This window comes from Manis pentadactyla, chromosome 4, assembly GCF_030020395.1.
Source record: "Manis pentadactyla isolate mManPen7 chromosome 4, mManPen7.hap1, whole genome shotgun sequence".
Classification (NCBI taxonomy): domain Eukaryota; kingdom Metazoa; phylum Chordata; class Mammalia; order Pholidota; family Manidae; genus Manis; species Manis pentadactyla.
In genome coordinates, this window is record NC_080022.1 from 38380473 (window position 1) to 38398791 (window position 18319).

Sequence of the window (18319 nt, forward strand, 5' to 3'; positions counted from 1 at the left end):
TCTCTGTCTCCCCAGAGCACATCATAGTAGATGTGCTGGTGGATGAAGGAGTAAGGGATGGAAGAGAGAAGGGAAGAAAGAAAGGAGGGATGCAGGGGGGAAGATGCTGGGTGTTGGAAAGCAAGCATTTTATAGCATGATGGATTCATTCAAAGAAATAGCTTGACAGTACAGAATTCATCTTTTTATGGCTGTGACAACACTAATACATTTATTTCCCTTCTGAAATTAACTTTCTAATATTAAGAAAGGTCAAAATGAACTGTAGCAAAATGAGACATTTTGTCATTTTTAACAAATTATACCAAAGCAGACTGTCAGACTGAAGGGGTCACCATTTTGAGGTCTAAACGCTGGTGCTGATTGCATACTCAGAGCTAATGCTGGTCATTCTGCCCTTCCCCTGCCCACAGAGCTCCAAGTGCTCCCTTTAGCCCAAATAATAAAACTTGAATTTATCTCAGCCTGGTATTCTGGGCCCTTTAGAATCGGATCACTTTTTAAAAAAAAAAATCCATTCCTTCCCCAAAGGGACATTCTCCTCCCTTCTTGTTATTCGCCCCTTCCTGCGTGCCTTTGCTCATGTGATGTCTTGTCTTAACTGCCATCTCTCCTACCATATGCCCATGGGGATTCTCCCTACCCTTCCTCTGCCCTGCACACCCAACCCACTGGCTGGCCCCATGTTCCTCAGGAGCTGACCTGTTCTGGCCTTGCGTCTGCCACGTTGCTCTGCCCTTGGTCTGGACCCTGATCTCCCTCTGCCTCTCCCACACCTCGCTCTGCCCTTCCCTTGGTTCCCTCCGAGGCACTGGGGGAAAGCTTGGCCATCTGAGGGGACACTGAATTTGGATGTTTTATTGAAGGGGAGAAAAAGGGAAAGAAAACAGTGATGACTCCCTGCCCTACTCCTCCTGCTCCTGTCTTCCTTGGATCATCCATCTGTGCTCAGCCTGGTCTGGACTAGGGACCCCCTGGAATCAGAGGAGTGAAGACTGAACCCTGCCCCTGTCTCCTGGGAAACTTTACTTTATAACTGTAGGCCTCAGTTATCCTGTCTGCAAAATGAGACAATAATCCCTGCCACAGCACTGCAGTGAGGGGCAAGTGAGCCCTTGTGTGGAATGTGCTCCAAAAACTTCACATCTCTGTGATAAGTTAGTGGAAATAATTATGACAAGACCCATGTGCTAGAGATTCATGCCTAGGGCCTGCTGTGCACGTGCTTCAACCCAACAGAAGTCATGGGGCTTGAGTATGAGTCCCAGCTCTGCAGTACTATCTCCCTCTGCAACCTTGGGAAAGCCAGTACCCCACCCCAGGCATACTGTTCTCTCTAATTTCTTTTTATGACAGGTTAGTTTGATGCACCCCCTTAATATTTCTATCTGTGAAGGTCTCTGGCTCCACATAGGGCAAAGGGCTCTAAAACCACATAAGGTCAGAATGAAGTTACTAATTCAAAGTCAAAGGTGGCTCAATCAGGAGAAGTTAGAGATGTGTACATCCTTGGGAGTGCCCGCAATTTGTGGATAAAGCGGAGACCCCGTGAGAGGCAGACCTCTGACTGCACTGGGATTAGCCAGCACCCCTAAGGCCCCAGCTGTTAGTATACCTGGCATGTTCAGTCTGTGGAGTTCACCCTGCAGTTCACAAACTATGCGTTCCTTATAGAGGTGGTAGAGGGGCAAAGGACCCAAAGTAATACAATAAACCCGGTATACCCATTTATAATGTCATCTGAACCTAAATATGATGGGAATGATTCTGACATTTGCTATTAAATAGGTATCATCATACTCCACAAAGAGCAAATTAACAGAATCAGAATTCTTTTTCTCTAGGTTGGCTGTTTGCATGTCTTTTAGAGATGAAAGAGGAGATTCCCTAGAAATGTCAAGCCTTCAGCTGGCTGTGCTGCCCGGGAACACCGTCATGCTGTGCTGCGCTGGGGAAATGGGCCCAGGCAGCAGGCCCATCTGACTCGTGTTCCAGCTCTGCTCACACCAGCTGCATGACCCTGCAGGTTCTAACTGCTTTTCATTTGGTCTTTCCTTCAACTGACATTTTACTGATGTGTTCAGCACTATGCTCTGGGCAAGAAAATGCACAGGGACAGAGACTCAGTTTTATCCTTCAAAGAGTTCAAGGTTTAGTAGAGAAAACAAGCACATAAACCAATCAGCAGGAGGTGGAGTGATAAATGTGTGTGCCAGGAGAGACTGAGGTGAAGGGTGCGGGTAGAGGGCTGGTCACTCTGAGTCTGTTTTCTCACCTGAGAAAGGGGGATAATGATACCCATACACCTGTTATAAGGATTAGATGAGATAATGCCTAGCAGTTAACAGATGCTCAATAAATATCAGCACCTTCCCCAGGGACCACACTGCCACCCCCCCTCCTCCCCTGGCAACTCCCTGGTCCTGAAGAACTACTTTCATTGGAACATCCACACCAGAAGGTCCAGGCATGTAGCAACCATGTCTATTAAAGAACATTACCTCAGCACTTAGAGGATTTTCAAGGTCACAGCCTGGAGCTAAACTCTAACAGGAAAGAAATTATTCTCTTATAATCTGGAGCCTGAGTAAGTCAACTTTTCTGACTGCTGAATGTGCACTGGTGGTTTGAGGAGTTTCAGAAAGGCTTTGGTCTTGATGTGCCCTCTGGGCACTGCCAGTGAGAGGACATTTCCGTCAAGTGGCCTTCCTTGCCAGTCAGCATACAAACTCCACCTTCCAGTACCTTGTCCAGAGCCTTGGCAAACAAAGCCCCATCCCAGCCCCTAGGGTCTGGAGTTATCCAGGAGGGTTCTGGAGAACCTCATTCACTGACATTCATTTTAGCACCATTTTTGCAGCTGTCCTTAGGGATTGCAGTGAGTTGTCCCAACACACACTTTCATGCATACGCACACTCTAGGAACAACAGAAATCCACTTGCCCTCATGAGGTTAAACTGTAAAATCCATCCAGAATGGATTAGAAAGGATGAATACAGGAAACCCTAACAAAGAAAGGTTCCCATGCCTAGAACTAAGCTGTCACCTAATTAAAGGTATTGGCTCAGCTGAAGAAAGACTGAGTCACAGATGAGAGTTGAGGAGGGGTCAGAGAAGCTGAGATAAAGGCTAGGGTCTGCTTTTAAGACTTAAACACAATGCTATTTCAATAACAGAGCTATAGCTATTTTTTAACTGCTACAGTTTATGATTATGACAAGATCCATGTGCTAGTGATAAAAGATGATGATAATGTTCTAAAGATGTCTATGTGAAATTAACAATGAAATATCAACTACTGTGTATTACTAGATTTGAGCTTATAATAATAAATGCTGCCATTTAGTGAGTGCTTATGGTTTAGCAGTGTTAGAAAATACCACACTAAGTGCTAAGTGGTCTCCATTGCAATGTCTCTTTTAATTCTCATGCCACCTCTATGAGGTGCTACTACTCTAATTCACAGATCAGGTCACAGAAGCTCAGAGAGGTAAAGTGGTAGGTAGAGCCAGAATTGGGGGCTGGAGGCAATTTTTGACTCTAGAGTCCTTGCTCTTAATCCCTGGTAGAGTAAAGAGTCTGCCTCCAGTCCTTCTGGCTGGCAGGGCAGTGCTGAAAGGTCAAAGACTTGGCAAACTGAGAAAGTAGGAAAAAAGGGCACAATTTGAAGTTTGCTCTGGGGAAGTGGGAAGAGTCCCTGCCATGCTTACAGAGAGGGCGAAGAGCTACTAGACTTCCTAGGGTTTTAGGGCCTGGATCTGAATGCCTCTGGGATAGGAGTTTTGAACAGAGAAGGTAGAGGTATAATGGATGGATGGATGGATGGGAAGAGAGATAGGATGACTAGTCAGAACATGGGTGCGTAGATGGATATCGATCGATCCTCGTTTCCTTCTGTAATATGGGCTGGGCTGGCTTCTGAGGCTTTTATCTTTGGGACTGACCCAGAATCAAGCAGTTGACTGACAAATTTGGCTCTTGTTTTATAAAATAAGGTCCTTCCTTGTACTGGGAGCCAGGTCCTCTTCCTCCTTCCCAACTTTTTTTTTTCCAGTTTTAAAGTTAACGTATGTTTGTGGAAAATATAAAATAGCAGGGAGGAAGAAAACAACCTTAGTACCCAGAAATACCACTCTTTTTGTGTATGCTTTAAACTTAGTTTATATACATATGTCTTAATGTATAATGCATTTGCAACTTTGTCTTCTGCTTTTTTCACTTAAAATTATAGCATAAGCACATTACTATTATAAACTCTTTGTAAATACCCATTATATGAATGTATCATGATTTATTTAATCAGTTTTCTGCTGTTACGCATTTACATTTTTTTTGTTTTTTTCACTATTCATAAACAATAATGCTGTAGACTTTTTTTTCTTTTCATAAATCCTTATTCACACTTCAATCATTTCAGTCTAGGTTTCTAGTACCATAATTGCCAGCTCAAAGATACAAACACAATGTATTTTAAACCCCAGAAAGTCATACAGTTTTTTTCTCTTTTGAATTCCATGTCTTCCCTGCTCCTTGAAGGAGAGGTCTCATGGCTTTCAGAATCAGTCCAAGCTTTGTCCTTGATCTAACCCAGGGTAACCCAGGGCTCTCCATGCCTGGCGTCTGCCTGCTATCCAGCCTCCATTCCCTCCCCCACCCCAGGGCCCCCACCAGGCCCCAGTCTAGCACACCAAACTCCTTGGAATTCTGAGTATATTCAGCTAATACACATGTCCTCACACACACTGCTCCCTCTGCCTGTAATGCTTCCCCAAGTCTTTGTCTAAACAACTCCAACCCTTCTTTTAAAACTCATCTTAGAGATCACCTTCCCCAGCAAGCCCTGCCTGACCCCAAGTCCAGCTGGGGTAACCTGCTTCTCCCACATGGCATTCAAGTCCCTTGTCTATCACAATGCTGATCGTCTAGTCCTGCAATCATTGGTTTATTGAGTCTGGAGTCTGGACCATAGGTTTGCAAACTTTCTAAGGCCAAGGAATCCTTTACTCAAGTGCTTTCCTATACTAATGCAAGTTGACATCTTTTGAGAATATAAGTGCCTGGCCCAGTGCCTTAGACAAGTCACATGAATCACTTCAGTTAATCCTCACCACCTCCCACAAACAGGAAACTGTAACTTAAAAAGGTTAGGGGACCTGCCCCAAATAGCACAGCTATGGAGTGCTGAAATGAGATTGAAACCCAGGCCTGAGTCTGAGTTCTTCATTACAAAATCATCTGATCTAGTTAAAAAGGAGAGGAGCCCCATGTGAGGAGGGGTGCTCAGACCTGGAATTTTTCTGAAAAAACTTGAAAACCACTGCTCTATTCTGGATCGTCCACTCCTTGTGGGAAGGGACTGTGTCTTACTTGCCTTTGGATTGCATTGCCCGCCTTTGCATAGTGTCTGGGCTCAGAAAATGTTTACTGAATGGATAAATGAATGTTTTTTTCTTTTAAAGATGGCAGAGAAGTTACTCTTTTAGCTGTACACTTTACTAGCCTTGAGGTGAAAGAAAGCATCATACACCTGGAATGACTCACTGGGTGGGAGAACATCAAGGCTCACAGGCCAGAAGGTCAGGCTGCATCCACACTGGTAGGACTTACAGCCAGACACCTGGGACCAGGACAGGCCTTGGGAGGTGGGCATCAGAAGTGCTTTGGGAGGACAGGGTGGTTTCTTCATGAAAGGTTAAACAGTTCAGTTCTTGTTGGAAGCAGTGATTAGTCTGGTCCCTTTCATCAGAATTCAGCTCTCTCCACTACAGTAAATAATGGACTAATTAGGCATCTGGCTTCCTTGATTTCCCATGGCTAAGGCCAATTTCTGAAACGCAATATGCTATTTGATGTACCAGCATGAATTCATCCTGGGCTTGAGAGCCTCCCAACAGCAACAACCAAAAATAACTCAGAAAAGTTCCACACATGTTAAACACAGAACGCCCTAAAATGTAACCTGTACTTTGTTATAGGCTGGCTCAGCTGAGCACCTAGGGGTGAGGTGGCTGTATGCACCTTCCCACTGGCTCAAACCAGGGGCCCAGAGGGGAGGAGTTTGTTGGAGGGCTGAGAAATGGATGGGGTTGATTAATGGGGAAAATTCCTGGAAGAGATGACCTGGAGGTACGCTGGAGTGGCTGGGTACATGGAAAGAGGATATTCTAGGAGTGTCCATGGAAAGTGCCCTTTTTAGCTCACTGTGGCCTGGACAATTGCACCCAAGGGACAGGGAAAATGGGCAGCAGGCTTGGTCTACCTCAGAAACCAGGGCAGGCTGAGTAGATATAGGTAGCAGAGAGGGAGAAAAGTGAAGAATTTTAGAATTTCTGGATTTGTGATGGAGATCCTACATGGCTGGATTCTAACACTCTAGGATTTCCTAATTTGTAAGCATATGAAAAATGTTTCATATGTGGGAGCTCTTGGTGAGAAGGGAGGTAAAAACCCAAGGAAAGATGAGTCAGTGGAAATGCAGGGCAGTGAGAGGGAACTGCACACACCTGAAAGTCAAGAGTGTGATGGATTTCTCTAGATGGATTTCCCAGCTGTCTTGCTGGGAAACAGTGGGTGGGAGGACTTAGCTAAGATTCCCCCAAACACTCATCAAGTGCCTAGTAAGTGTGGGACTCTGCCAGGTGATGGAGGTGCAAGCTGAGAGAGATTCTGTCCTTGAGAGAAGTTCAGTCTAAAGAAGGCAGAAAACTTATTACTAAAACACAGCATGATGTGCGCTTTAACTGTGGGGTGTACCCAGCCCTGTGGGATGACTTTGGAAATCCAAATAACTACCCTACTGGAGAGACTATGCTTCAATCAGTGCTTAAGAATTTCTCACAGAGCTACCAGTTGAGTGGCCAGCCCTGCCCAGGGCAGTAAGGAGGTGAAGGCAGATCCTCTGCACAGGAGGGTTTTGCAAATTAGCTGAGAAAATGGAACCTACAGTCAGAGGAGATACTCCTGGTGCACCAAGCCCACGGAACACACTCTATAAATGTTTATTGAAGAAAGCACTAGATGAAAGAAGCAAAGTTTATTAACAGAAGAACAAAGAGACAAAACACATGGTAGGACAAAATATTCACAGAGAGATCTTAGAGAAGGTGGGCCTGGAGCATAAGTAGGATTTTGAGAACGACTTAGTGTGTCTCTGGACTTGGAATACTTTTTCCACCTCTTTACTTCCATCCATTCCTCAGAACCTTGTTCAGATGTTAATTTCAGGTTTTGATGTGTGGATTTCTTCTTTCATATCTTTCTTCTTTCTCTCCCAACATATATTCATACAGGGCCTGTGCCCTGCGCTGGGTGTTAGGGATACAAAAATGAACACCCTCAGTGGGATCACAATCTGCAGTGGGGCATAGGAACTAGGGGGCAGGGGCAGGAGTAGGGACAGTGAGGTATGTGTTGTAATGGCCAAATGCATAAAATATTAATAGCTCCCTTTCTCATATATCTATAATTGAAAGTTATTTACATACATATTATCTTATCCTGGGCGAAATCCCATGAGATGGGCATTGTTAATTTCAATTTACAGATGGGAAAAATAAGACACAGATAGCTTAACTGACTTGACTCACAGGGTACCGTCTAGAAGCTTTGCTGATACCCATGTAGTTGAAACAAAATGTATCTAGTTGGTTGGTGAGAGGTATCCAGAGTCGCTCAGGATGAAAAGATGTTAGAGAAATGGAAGGCAACAACCAAATTGGCAGGAATATTACTATGAAATGAGAGACCCATCTCTCCGCCGTGCTTGCTGTCAGAGTCAAAGTTATCATCTAGAAAGTTATAAAAACCATGTCTTTTATCATAGGTGAGAGAAGTTGCCCTCTAGAAAAAGAATGATCTCTCCTAAAATGCCTTTAAGTTTCAAAAACCATCTCAAGCTGTTGTAGGAAAAACTAAAAATTTCATGAATTCAAAGCATCCTCTGTTCTCTGAGCCCACTATACAATCTTACATTTACATCCAGTTTTTATTCCCATATTGAACCTTCCCCCTTGTGGCTATTTACTGAGTTCCTGGGCCACGTTGGTAAGAGTGGAAATATATTTGAGCAGACCCCAGTGTGTGATGTATGGTGGCAGTGTGAACGCAGTGACTCTCTCCCTAGGGACACGTCCAGCGGCCGGCTGCAGTCGGGACATTTCAACGGAGCGTTCCTCTCCACCCCACAACAGGGCAAGGATCCTCCCTCACTTTTATAAACACCTGACATTCACAGACATCAGGTCTCTCTCCAACTTGTGAGGTATGCAGGGCAGGGACTATTTTGATCTCTGTTAACAGATACGCAGACTAAGGCTGAGAAAACTAACATTTATGGAACCTCAACATGTGCTGAGCCTCTTCACGGGCATTCACTCCAGGCTGTCCTTCTCTGGTCGCAGCCAGGACTTCTGTGCCTTGTCCTAGAAATCCTGCCCTTCAGCCCAGCATACAGAACCGACAACCCCAAGACGATGCAGACTCTTGGAGCCAGAGGGCACTGTGGAGTCATCTTTCGACCCCTACAATGCAGGACAGGGGAAATGAAAGGCACAGAGATGGGAAGAGACATGCCTGAGAGCACCAAACAAACCCGTGGTTTGGCCACCTGGGCAGGGGCGTTCGTGTTCTCAGTCCCTCTGTTGCCACAAAGATAAGCCCACACAGTTTCAGCTGCTCCCTGAAGGGGACCTTTGGGATAATAAAGTCAGAGACATGCGGATGGAACAAATGTTTGGGAACCCATGGTCTGGGTTCTTGCGATCCTGAGGCCTCAGTGAGACAGTGTGCAAATGCTCTTCAGGATGTGGTTTTCACCAGGGTGGTACCACCTCCTCCTAAGGAGCAATAAACACCCTGCCATAGGGCACAGAGTTTTCCCACTCAAAATGCCACAGCTGCCTCCTGCTCTCCTGGTTCACCGCAAGGCGCATGTGCGGTGGGGGTGGGGGTGCTTCCAGCTTCTACCCAGTACCACCATCCTTTCCGAGGGGGTGTACCCCTCCCACCAGCAAGGTTCTCCTCCCAGGCTGTCAGGTATGGGTGCCCTTCGGTTTCTCCCAAGGAGTCGCCATCTCAGGGTGTCCTAGTGAACTTCTGCTTACACTAAGAATAGACTTCATGGGCCACTTCCTTCCATTTTAACTAAACGGTAAAACTGTGCATGGCTGTGTGTTTGTGTATACATCCTTTATGAGACTGTGTATAACTACATACTTGTCTGTCTCTTATTTACCACATGTATGTTGTTATGTATATGTAATTTCTGCTTTATGTATGTAAATGTATGCACTGTCTACATTTTTCTGTATTATGTATATGTATATTTTGTGTGCAGTGTGAATGAAGGCTGGTTCTGTGTGTGTTATTTGACCATGTCACCGACTGTTGTTTGTCATGTAAATGTGTTATAATTTATTTATTTACTTGGCAGAAAGAGCAGCTTATCTTGAGGACAACAGGAGGCAAGAAAAAAAACAAAAACCCAGCCCTGTGTTGCTCTATTTTAAAAACTGCTCCATGTTGTTATGGCAGCTAATTTTCCTTAAATGATTTAAGGGAATGGATCTGTCTAAAAGAGCTGCAGCCAAGTTGTTATAGCAACATAAGCCCTTCTCTTCTAGGAAAAAGGAGGAAACCACCTCAGGGCATAGAAACCTCTTGAAACAAAAACCCTTGGGCTCTGAGGGATGCAGGGGCAAAGGAAAGGGCAGGAGGCAACCCACACATCTCCTACCATCAGTCCCTGGGGATTCTCCTTAGCAGCAGCCCTCGCCCCTTGGAGTTCAGAGCTCACTGTCCTTCCCCTGGACCACTACAGTAGGCACCTAACATAGGTCACTCTTCCTCCTACATGGCTTCCTCTCCTCTGATCTACTGTCCACACTACAGTCTAAGTAATTTTCTAAAGTATGTAGCATTCAACATAATATTCTCTATGGTGCAATGTTCTATGCTACGTCCTGGATATGAAAAGGGCTTGTTCTTGAATGGCATGCCAGAAATGTTGGCCTTTATCACACAAGTAATGGAGAGTCACTGGAAGGTTTTAAGCAGGGGAGAGAGACCCAGATGGGTTTAAATTTTAGAATGAATCTTAAGTTTCTAGACTGGGGGACTGAATGGATGGGAACACCATTCACTGATCTCTTTCTCCCTTGCTTAAATGGTTTTTGATGGCTCTCCACTGACTATACTGATAATCAAGAAGATTGAGAGATAGTGTGTGTGCTGGAATATGCCTGACAAGTGACATTTTGTTTCACTGTCCTGAGTTTTTTTTTTTACAGTCATGATATTTAATTCAAATAAAATCAATTTAAAAGAGGACCTAAGACTTTGATTTCAAAGAGAAGTGAATATTGGGTTAAAGGAAGAAGCCTAAATCCTTGGCTCAGTGTTGAAACTTACCCATGAGCTTCCTCCCTTCTGCCCCTCCACCTGCCCTCCTGCAGCTCCCTGTCATAAATCCTGCACACCAGCCCCAGCAGCTGAGGTTTCCTTCCTCCATTCCATCACTCAGCTCTCCCTGGAACGCCCTCTCCCCTTTCCCTGTAATATCCCTCATCCCTGTGCCGTAGCCACCTGATGAAGTATTATGCATTCCTAAAGGTCCAGTCCTAAATCCTTAAGAAAACTTCTGTGAATTGCTGCAGACACACACACATTGGATTAACCTCCCCTGGCCCCGTGCTTCCCAAACACTGTGCTTCCTCTATTCTACCACCTCTCCCTCGCTGCCTTGGATTAAAACTGTTCGTAAGGGTCTGGCCTTCCCATCAGACTGTGAGCTCTTCCTGGCCTGAGACCCTGCCCCATTAATCTCTGTATCTCCAGAGGATACCCAAAGGTCCTGCACATGGTAACACTGAGAAATGTGTGCATTTCATTCCAATAACAGAGCGTTTTAAAGCAGTATCTTCTTTTTACATTTATCTCCACCAAACACTTCTCTAGATGTACCTCACAGGTTCATAGTTGGATGCTAGTAGAGTTACAGATGGGTGATCCTAGGAAGCTCTTCCATAAGTGGACTTAGCTTTTTAAGCCTGCAGCTGGAGGTAGTTGTGAGAGGAAGGCCCAGTGTGTGTCCTGTGTGTGTGTGAGGGATTCTGGTTGTGTGGCTGATGGTGTGAAGTCACTGTCATACGCTATGGTGTGTGTGCCAGGATGAAGCCAAACTCCCATGGGTAGGAGGCGAGCTCTTATTAGAAAGGTGATGTTATTTCTGGTGCCCATGACCTGAGGGAGAGGGAGGGTGCTTGTGTCTAACTTCAGAACAGGAAGGCAAGACTGGAGGTGGGCCACAGTTGGAACCAGCATCCCTGGTCTTCACCAATAAAGATACTGAAATGTCTAAGTGTAGCTTCTGAAAAAGAAGTGGTTGGGTGGTGGGAAGACAGGGACCTGGGGAACTGAGTGAGCTTCTGGTGGGCAGAGACAGCTGATGTCAGTGCTGGGTGGAATGGGGTGGGCAGTGAGGCCAAGGGTGGAGCACGTTAGTGAAACTGATCAGAAACCTGTGTCATAGGAACAAAAGTGGGTGATGCAGATCTCATGTTCTGTCCCTGGGAGTTTAGGACAATCTCAGCAGGTTGCAGTGGGGGGATTCATGTCCACCTGAACCCAGGAGGGGGTTCATGTCCATGACCAAGGCCTTTAGGGAAGGAGGGCACAATGATAGTGGCAGCAGGGTCTGGGATGCTGAGAGTGTAGGGGAGACTGAGGAGTCTGTGGTTCATTTGCTTCTTTTCATCAGGAGGATCTTAGAAAAACTGTCACAGAGGCTCAGGGTTCATTTAGTCATTTGCTCAGCATTTACACTGCTCAGAGTCTGGTCCCTGCTCGTCACTGGGGACAGGGAGATGAATCAGCTAGACTCTATCCCTGGGGGACAATCAATCGCAATTGGTAAACAAGGGCCACGCTGTCCTCAGGGAGCTGTCCTGGGAGTGGGACATAAAACACTTCGTATTTGAGATCCAGGGCTGTCCTCTGGCTTAAACACTCCTTTGTCAAGATCATCATTTGATATCCAAGACCCTGAGATGGGTGACTGGTTTAGTGAGCACAGGACTAGGAAAGCAGCCTTTGAAGTAAGTATCTTCATTAACACAGGATGGCAGGCTCTTGTTGCCAGGTGAGAACACAGCACAGTTCACAGGAGGACCAGGAGACTCACAGGCAGGTCGGACATTTCACTCAACTGCTCAGAGTCAAAGTCAGCATGTCTAAGGCTTGTCCCCATGCTTACTGGTCCTCCTGGGCCCCTTCTCAGGCAGGGAAACACGCCCACCCATGTCAGAGCCCAGCTGTGGGCATCTTGCAAGACTGCCTCCTCTCCCACCAGCCACAGTCACTGAGTCATTTTTGTCTCCCCAGTATATTATCTCCAGACCCCTCCTCCTTTCTAGCCCAACAGCAGCAGGCTATAACTGGCGAGCCTGGCATCATCCAAATCCATCTCTTTTCAGGTGAGACAGGGACCATGGGCTTAGACAGAGTAGGGTGAGGGCCTCTGGAAAAAGCAAGGCAAGATATTTACAGTGAGAGCAATGTAACTACATGCAAAGAAACCCCCTACCAAAACTCTGCGTTAAGCATTAAGCTCTATAGTCATTCTTCAGTGAGATCAGTTAATATTCCCCAGCTAAAGAAGAGTAGCACATATTTTATTATGCTAATCATTTGTGATCATGTGTAAGATTCACTTTAGAATACTAAAAGGCCCGGCTTATGTGCTGTCTTTCCTCCTTCAGACCTTATGAGGTGATTTTGCAAACTGGGCAACTAATTTAGCATGCAGGCCCAGCCATAAACAACATAGTAAAAGGCAGGAAGGATTCCACCTTAAAGATAAGATTGTATTTTAACACCCAGGACGTTTAAGAAGTAAGATTCTTAATTTACTCTTTAGCAAACAGACAATAATTCAGCCCACCTTGAAGGCTGGGCAGGCGGCCGTGTTTCATATGCTCCCTGACCAAGAGGATGGTATCCCAGGGAGAAATCAAAGAAGGAAATTCCTTATGTTAAGTTAATTCTAAATATTCAGGAATCACCTAACAAGTCCACACCCCTAAGCCTTTTTTCATGTTTCCCCAAATCCTCAACTGCCTATAAAACCCCTAGGCAACACACCTGTTGTCCCCTCCTGGGGTAAGCCAAGAGCTCTGTCCTCACACTGTGTCTCTCAATAAAAGCCTCTCCCTGGCTCTCCTACCTTGGGTGTTTGCAAAATGCATTATTCGACTTTGCAAACAAGAACCCTGGCATCACAGGCACCAGAGGAATCTTTCTGAAAAATAAAGCTGATTCTGTCATTTCCCTCCTTCAAATCCTTCAGTGGTTCCCCATTCCCATGAGAATAAAGCATTAATTGCACCCTTTTATCATAACCCCCCCACCCCTCTGTCTGGCCTTGATACCAGCCGCACTGGATGGCTTGCCTTCTCCTGAGTGTGCCTCCTTCTGGGGCAGATGCATATGTACCTCCTCACTTGGAAAGCCCTCTCTGCCCTGGGCATTCCTCAAGCATCAGCTCAGGTTTGGCCTCTTGGAATCGGCTCCTTCTATGGGCTCCCACAAACCCTGTGCCTCCCTTTACCAATGCACCTAGAATAACTGTATAAATGCCTGTTTCCACTGGGCTGTGAACATCTAAGAGGTGGACACTGGCTCTGAGTATTCCCAGCACCCAGCTGTGAGAAATGACCGTTAGCACACAGTTCCTGCCCAACGAGGGTCTTGCTGATTCTCTGCTTGTTGATTCGGTGAGGAGAAGGCCACCGGGATGGAGGGAGTAGGGCTTTGAGCATTTAGGAACAAGGCCAGAAGCCATCCTAGCAGTTCAGATGGCTCAGGGTTGAGTGATTATGATGCTGTATGTGTCAATGAAGGTCAGGAGAAGAAACTCAGTTCCAGCTATTAGGGCAATGCATTGGGGCACTGCAGTGTTTGCTACTGGGCCCAGCAACTCTGGAAATCAAAGGCGAATTTGAGTTGGATCCCCATTCTATTTGTTGAGGATCTGCTACACACCAGGTATGGTGCTAAGTGCTTTACACAGCTTTTAAGTAGAGAGAACATATAATTTATCATCCAAACTGGGAGGGCCCTTTTAAGAGTGAAAAAGACACTATTAATAAATATTTCAGACAACAGGTGTAAACCAGAACTGCCCCATACAAGCTGAAATGTATAATCATTCTACATATATGGCAAACCGTGTATGCTTTTTGTGGTAGCCCCAGACACAGTTTGCAAATCTATATTTATCAGTATTTACTTGTTTAATGTCTATTTCTCAATGATATTGCAAGGGTTAAGGTTTTGTTCAATATTGGAAAAGCAATGCCTGGTATATAGAACTACTTGTTAAATATTTGTGGAAAAGGGAAAGGAAAGAATGGAGGAAAAGACAGGAAGGAGAGGGAGGGGGGGAAAGACTGAGGAGCTGAGATCCTGTTCCAGGTTAGCATGAGTGGATATTAGCGTTCCATGTCCTTGCTTGGGGCGTAAAGGAGCGGACTTGCAAGACGAGTAGCTTACACAGCTAGCTCAGCCTCCAAGTGTGTTTATTAAGACACAACCAGCTGATGATCAACCTATTCAGGGCAGTGTGTCCTATTATTTCGGTAACTCAGTCTTGCCTGATCTATGTTCTGAAGAATGGATGAGTACCTAGGTATTTGTGAGTGAATCAATGGCTTCTGATTCATGATGGCAATGGCAGGCTGGGGTCTCTTCTCTTCAACAAATCTAACCCCTTTCCTTCAATTCCTCTCCTGTTCTCTGCCCTCATTTCTCTCCTCAGGGATTCATCTAGAACAGCACTTTGCTCCAAGGCTCCCACTTGTCCCACGTCTTTTCTTTTATCATAATGCCTCATTGTCCTCTCTGTGAATAACTATTTTGTATCTATAAACCACACTATATTTGGCATAACAGAATTTGCCATGTTCAACCCAATTCAATTCAACACATAGTTATTGAATATCTACTATCAACCAGAGAAGAAAAAACATAGGGGCTATTTTAATTAAGAAGTACATAGGAGAATAAGGCATGATTTTATTAGGGAAACTGCAAAGGTCTGGGGCAAGGGGCACAGAATCTATCAGACAACAGATGCTAACTGAGAAGTTCAGAAGCAGCTTCTCCCTGCCAGGAAAAGTGATCAGAATGGCATCAAGATTCAGTGTAATAAAGGGGTTTGGGGAGCACAGTTAACACCTTCTTCTGTAGACAAGGAAGAAGGAAGTAAATATATTAAAGCTCTGGCTACATAAGCATTGACACAGCAGTTGGGCGATGAACAGGCCTAGGAAAGCAAAGTCCACATAGGAGGATCAAGATAACAGTTGATTACCATATTGTACCTAATGATTTACTTTCTCATGAATCCATACTCTAATATATGCATTTATTTTTTAATACACATTTCTGTCTGGTCAGTATATTATCTTGCTCTTTAATTTAGGAATTTTTTATGGGTATTGTCAAAGAGAGTAAGTAGAATGAGTTCCACTGGTGCCTCTCCCAAATACCCTAAGTCCTAGACCTTTGCTGTCTTAGCAATCACTATCTGTAACTGATGGCAGCAAAGGGATATACAGTCACAGTCTTCAAAGTGGGAAAAAACCCAGATGTAATCTCACTATAATGTCTTCCAAATAATTGAGTCCCCTCTATGCACCATTTTTGACAGTGTCATTTGTCTTCAAGTTGAACACTTTTAGTAAGGCCAAGTTCACAGCTCACACACCCACTCCATCCTCAGGCAGCCAACTGTTAAAAAGTTCTCTGTAGGCCTTGCCTCCTCCTGCAGTCTTTACCCACAGGATGTCTGCTCTGTCCCTTCTGATAGCCCTTAGAGATAGAATGATCATGGTCTTCCTCCTTCTCCTAGCTATGAAACCACAATGTCTTCTTCTGTTTCTTACAAAGTTTTGCCCTATGAATGAACTCAATGTGGATGCACACTGTTTCCCTTTCTGGAATAGCAGGCCCTCTTCTCTGGGAACAGGCTCCCCACTACCACCACACCTCCCAAGTCCAACCATGAAATTCCAGTGAGGCTGTCCTGCCCTCTATCCTTGCCTCTTGGGCCAGGGCTGACTTGCCCAGAGGTGGACATGTCCTCCAAGCCAGGCCAATCACTTATGGAACTGGAAATAGAAAATGAAAGTCACTCGCTAGTGGTGGAAGCCATAGAACTTGACACTTACCACATATTCTCTGCAGGTGGAAGAGGCCAGTCTATAGTCTTCAGTTATATGAGATACTTTGATTTCTCTTCTAGTAATTTCTGTTTTGCTTGGAACCAAAGACCCCTGATGAACATGGATCTGTTCAGCATATTTCCTTCATCTCACAAGACACCCACAGCTGAACCCAAATCTTCATGAGGGGTGGGGGAAGGCGCCTGGGTCTGTCCAGTGCAGACATGAGATCAGCAGGACTAGTCCCTCCCTGGTTTCGACTCTGGACATCTCATCTGTAGCTCCCAGTGGACTGAGCCAGTGCAACACAATGCTTTCTCACATCAAGCCTGAGGAGGGGGGTCAGTTACTCACTGGGTCGTTGTACATCTGGACAATGAGCTGTTTCACCCCATGCAGGGTAGGGTGGGCCCATGGAGAGGGATCCAGCCAGTGACGGTTCAGGTCAAACCCCATGAGAGAACACCTAGATGGCACCCAAAGTCAAAGTCAGTATAAACAGGACAAGCCAAGCTACTCACTTGTCAAAATACATTTAGAAGTAGGAGCCGTCATTATGTCACTTACCTAGAATTATTTCTTGCCAGAAACAATTCTAAGCATATTACATGTGTTAATTCATCCAATGCTTTCAATAACCCTGTTGCATCACTACTATTACAATTCCCACTTTGCATAAGAAAATGAGTTACAGGGAGGTTCCAAAACATTTCTGTGAAGCAGGCTTTCTTCACTGCCCAAACTTTGAGACCACAGGCACATGTGCATCTCTATAGGGCAGTGGAAAGCAGGGCCCAGGGTAGAACTGCTGGTGGCCCTGCTATTTCTGTCTTACACCCACATTACCTGTTGTCTTTACCTTCAAAATGTATTCAGAACCCAACATCTTTGTATCTCCTGCACTGATAATACCTTGAGCTTGGACCAAGGTCCAGAGCACTGCAATAATCTCTTACCTGGTCTTCTCATTTGCACACTTGCATCCTCCCACCCCACCTTCCCCACCAATTTCCACACAAACAGCCAGGGTGATCCTCTTCAGATGTAAGTCAGATTGTGTCCCTTCTCTGCTCAGATGGTTCCCTATTAGATGCAGAGTAAAAGCTGAAGTCCTTAAGCTGCAACCCTTATCTGCTCCATCCTTGCTAAATTCTCTGACCTCAGATCCTACCACCATCCCTCTTGCTTCCACTGTACTAGACACTGGCCTCTTCACTGTTCCTCTAACAATCAGGTGCATCCTGCCTCAGGGCTTCTGTCCCTGTGCCTGGAATCCTCTTCCTCCAGTTGTCTGAGTGACTCATTCTCACTTACTTCAAATCTTTGCTTGAATGTCACCTGCTCGGTGAAGGCTGCTTTGACAGCAGTCTCTATACTTTCCCTTGGGCATGCTAAAGGACTTCAATAGGACAAGTGCAGTTGTGACCTCTGGTTCTCCTCCTCTCCCTCTTTCTCCTTTTCTTAGTTAATGTCTGCCCAAAGCCCTGCTTGTACTTAGGAAAAAGATAAGCCCCCCAGGTCTCTGTTCCTATGCCTCCATCTGCTGGGCCTTCATGTACTCTAGGAGCTCTCCAGGCCAGCCTAGGCCGAGGTACAACTTCCAGAAACCCTGTGCTTGCTTACAAGTCAAATCACCTCTTCTCTTCTCTCCAAGCCATCTTCTTCCTGTTCCCAGAATGTCTCCCACACAGATCTATCTTGCTTTTTTGATTAAAGTTCATCTATGGCTCTTCACCACCTATAGGATAACTCTGCTCTTTGCATATTTTTAACCAGACTCAAAACTGATGGTGGCCATATTCCTCTCCTCTTTCTCTGCCCAAATTATCCCCTTTTCCTTCTCTCTCCCTCTGTCTCATGTTACCACATCTTAATTTTCCAAGCCCCTCTATTTCCCTAAGCAATGCAATTTAACCCCCTCTTAGCTTATTAAATTTTGTATCCCCACCTATCATGCTACTCAGAAAAATGAAAAGGACTCCACTGGGGACCCACCTCTCCTTCAAGATGTTTGGGATAGGGATGATGTGATAAATAATAATAATTTCCTTCTATTGCTTAAAATAAGCTTATGGGAACCATGTGGGAGCGTAACTAA

The 18319-nt window shown here is 45.3% G+C and overlaps 1 protein-coding gene across 2 annotated transcripts in view; it reads right to left on the reverse strand.

Annotated features, from left to right (window-relative positions):
* AGBL4 (AGBL carboxypeptidase 4) overlaps nt 1-18319 on the reverse strand; it is a 1371246-nt gene that overhangs the window by 72332 nt on the left and 1280595 nt on the right. For both annotated transcript variants that reach the window (XM_057500192.1, XM_036892951.2), the window contains exon 9: nt 16576-16687. In XM_057500192.1, the coding sequence (XP_057356175.1) occupies nt 16576-16687 (112 nt within the window). The remainder of the gene's footprint in view (nt 1-16575; nt 16688-18319) is intronic.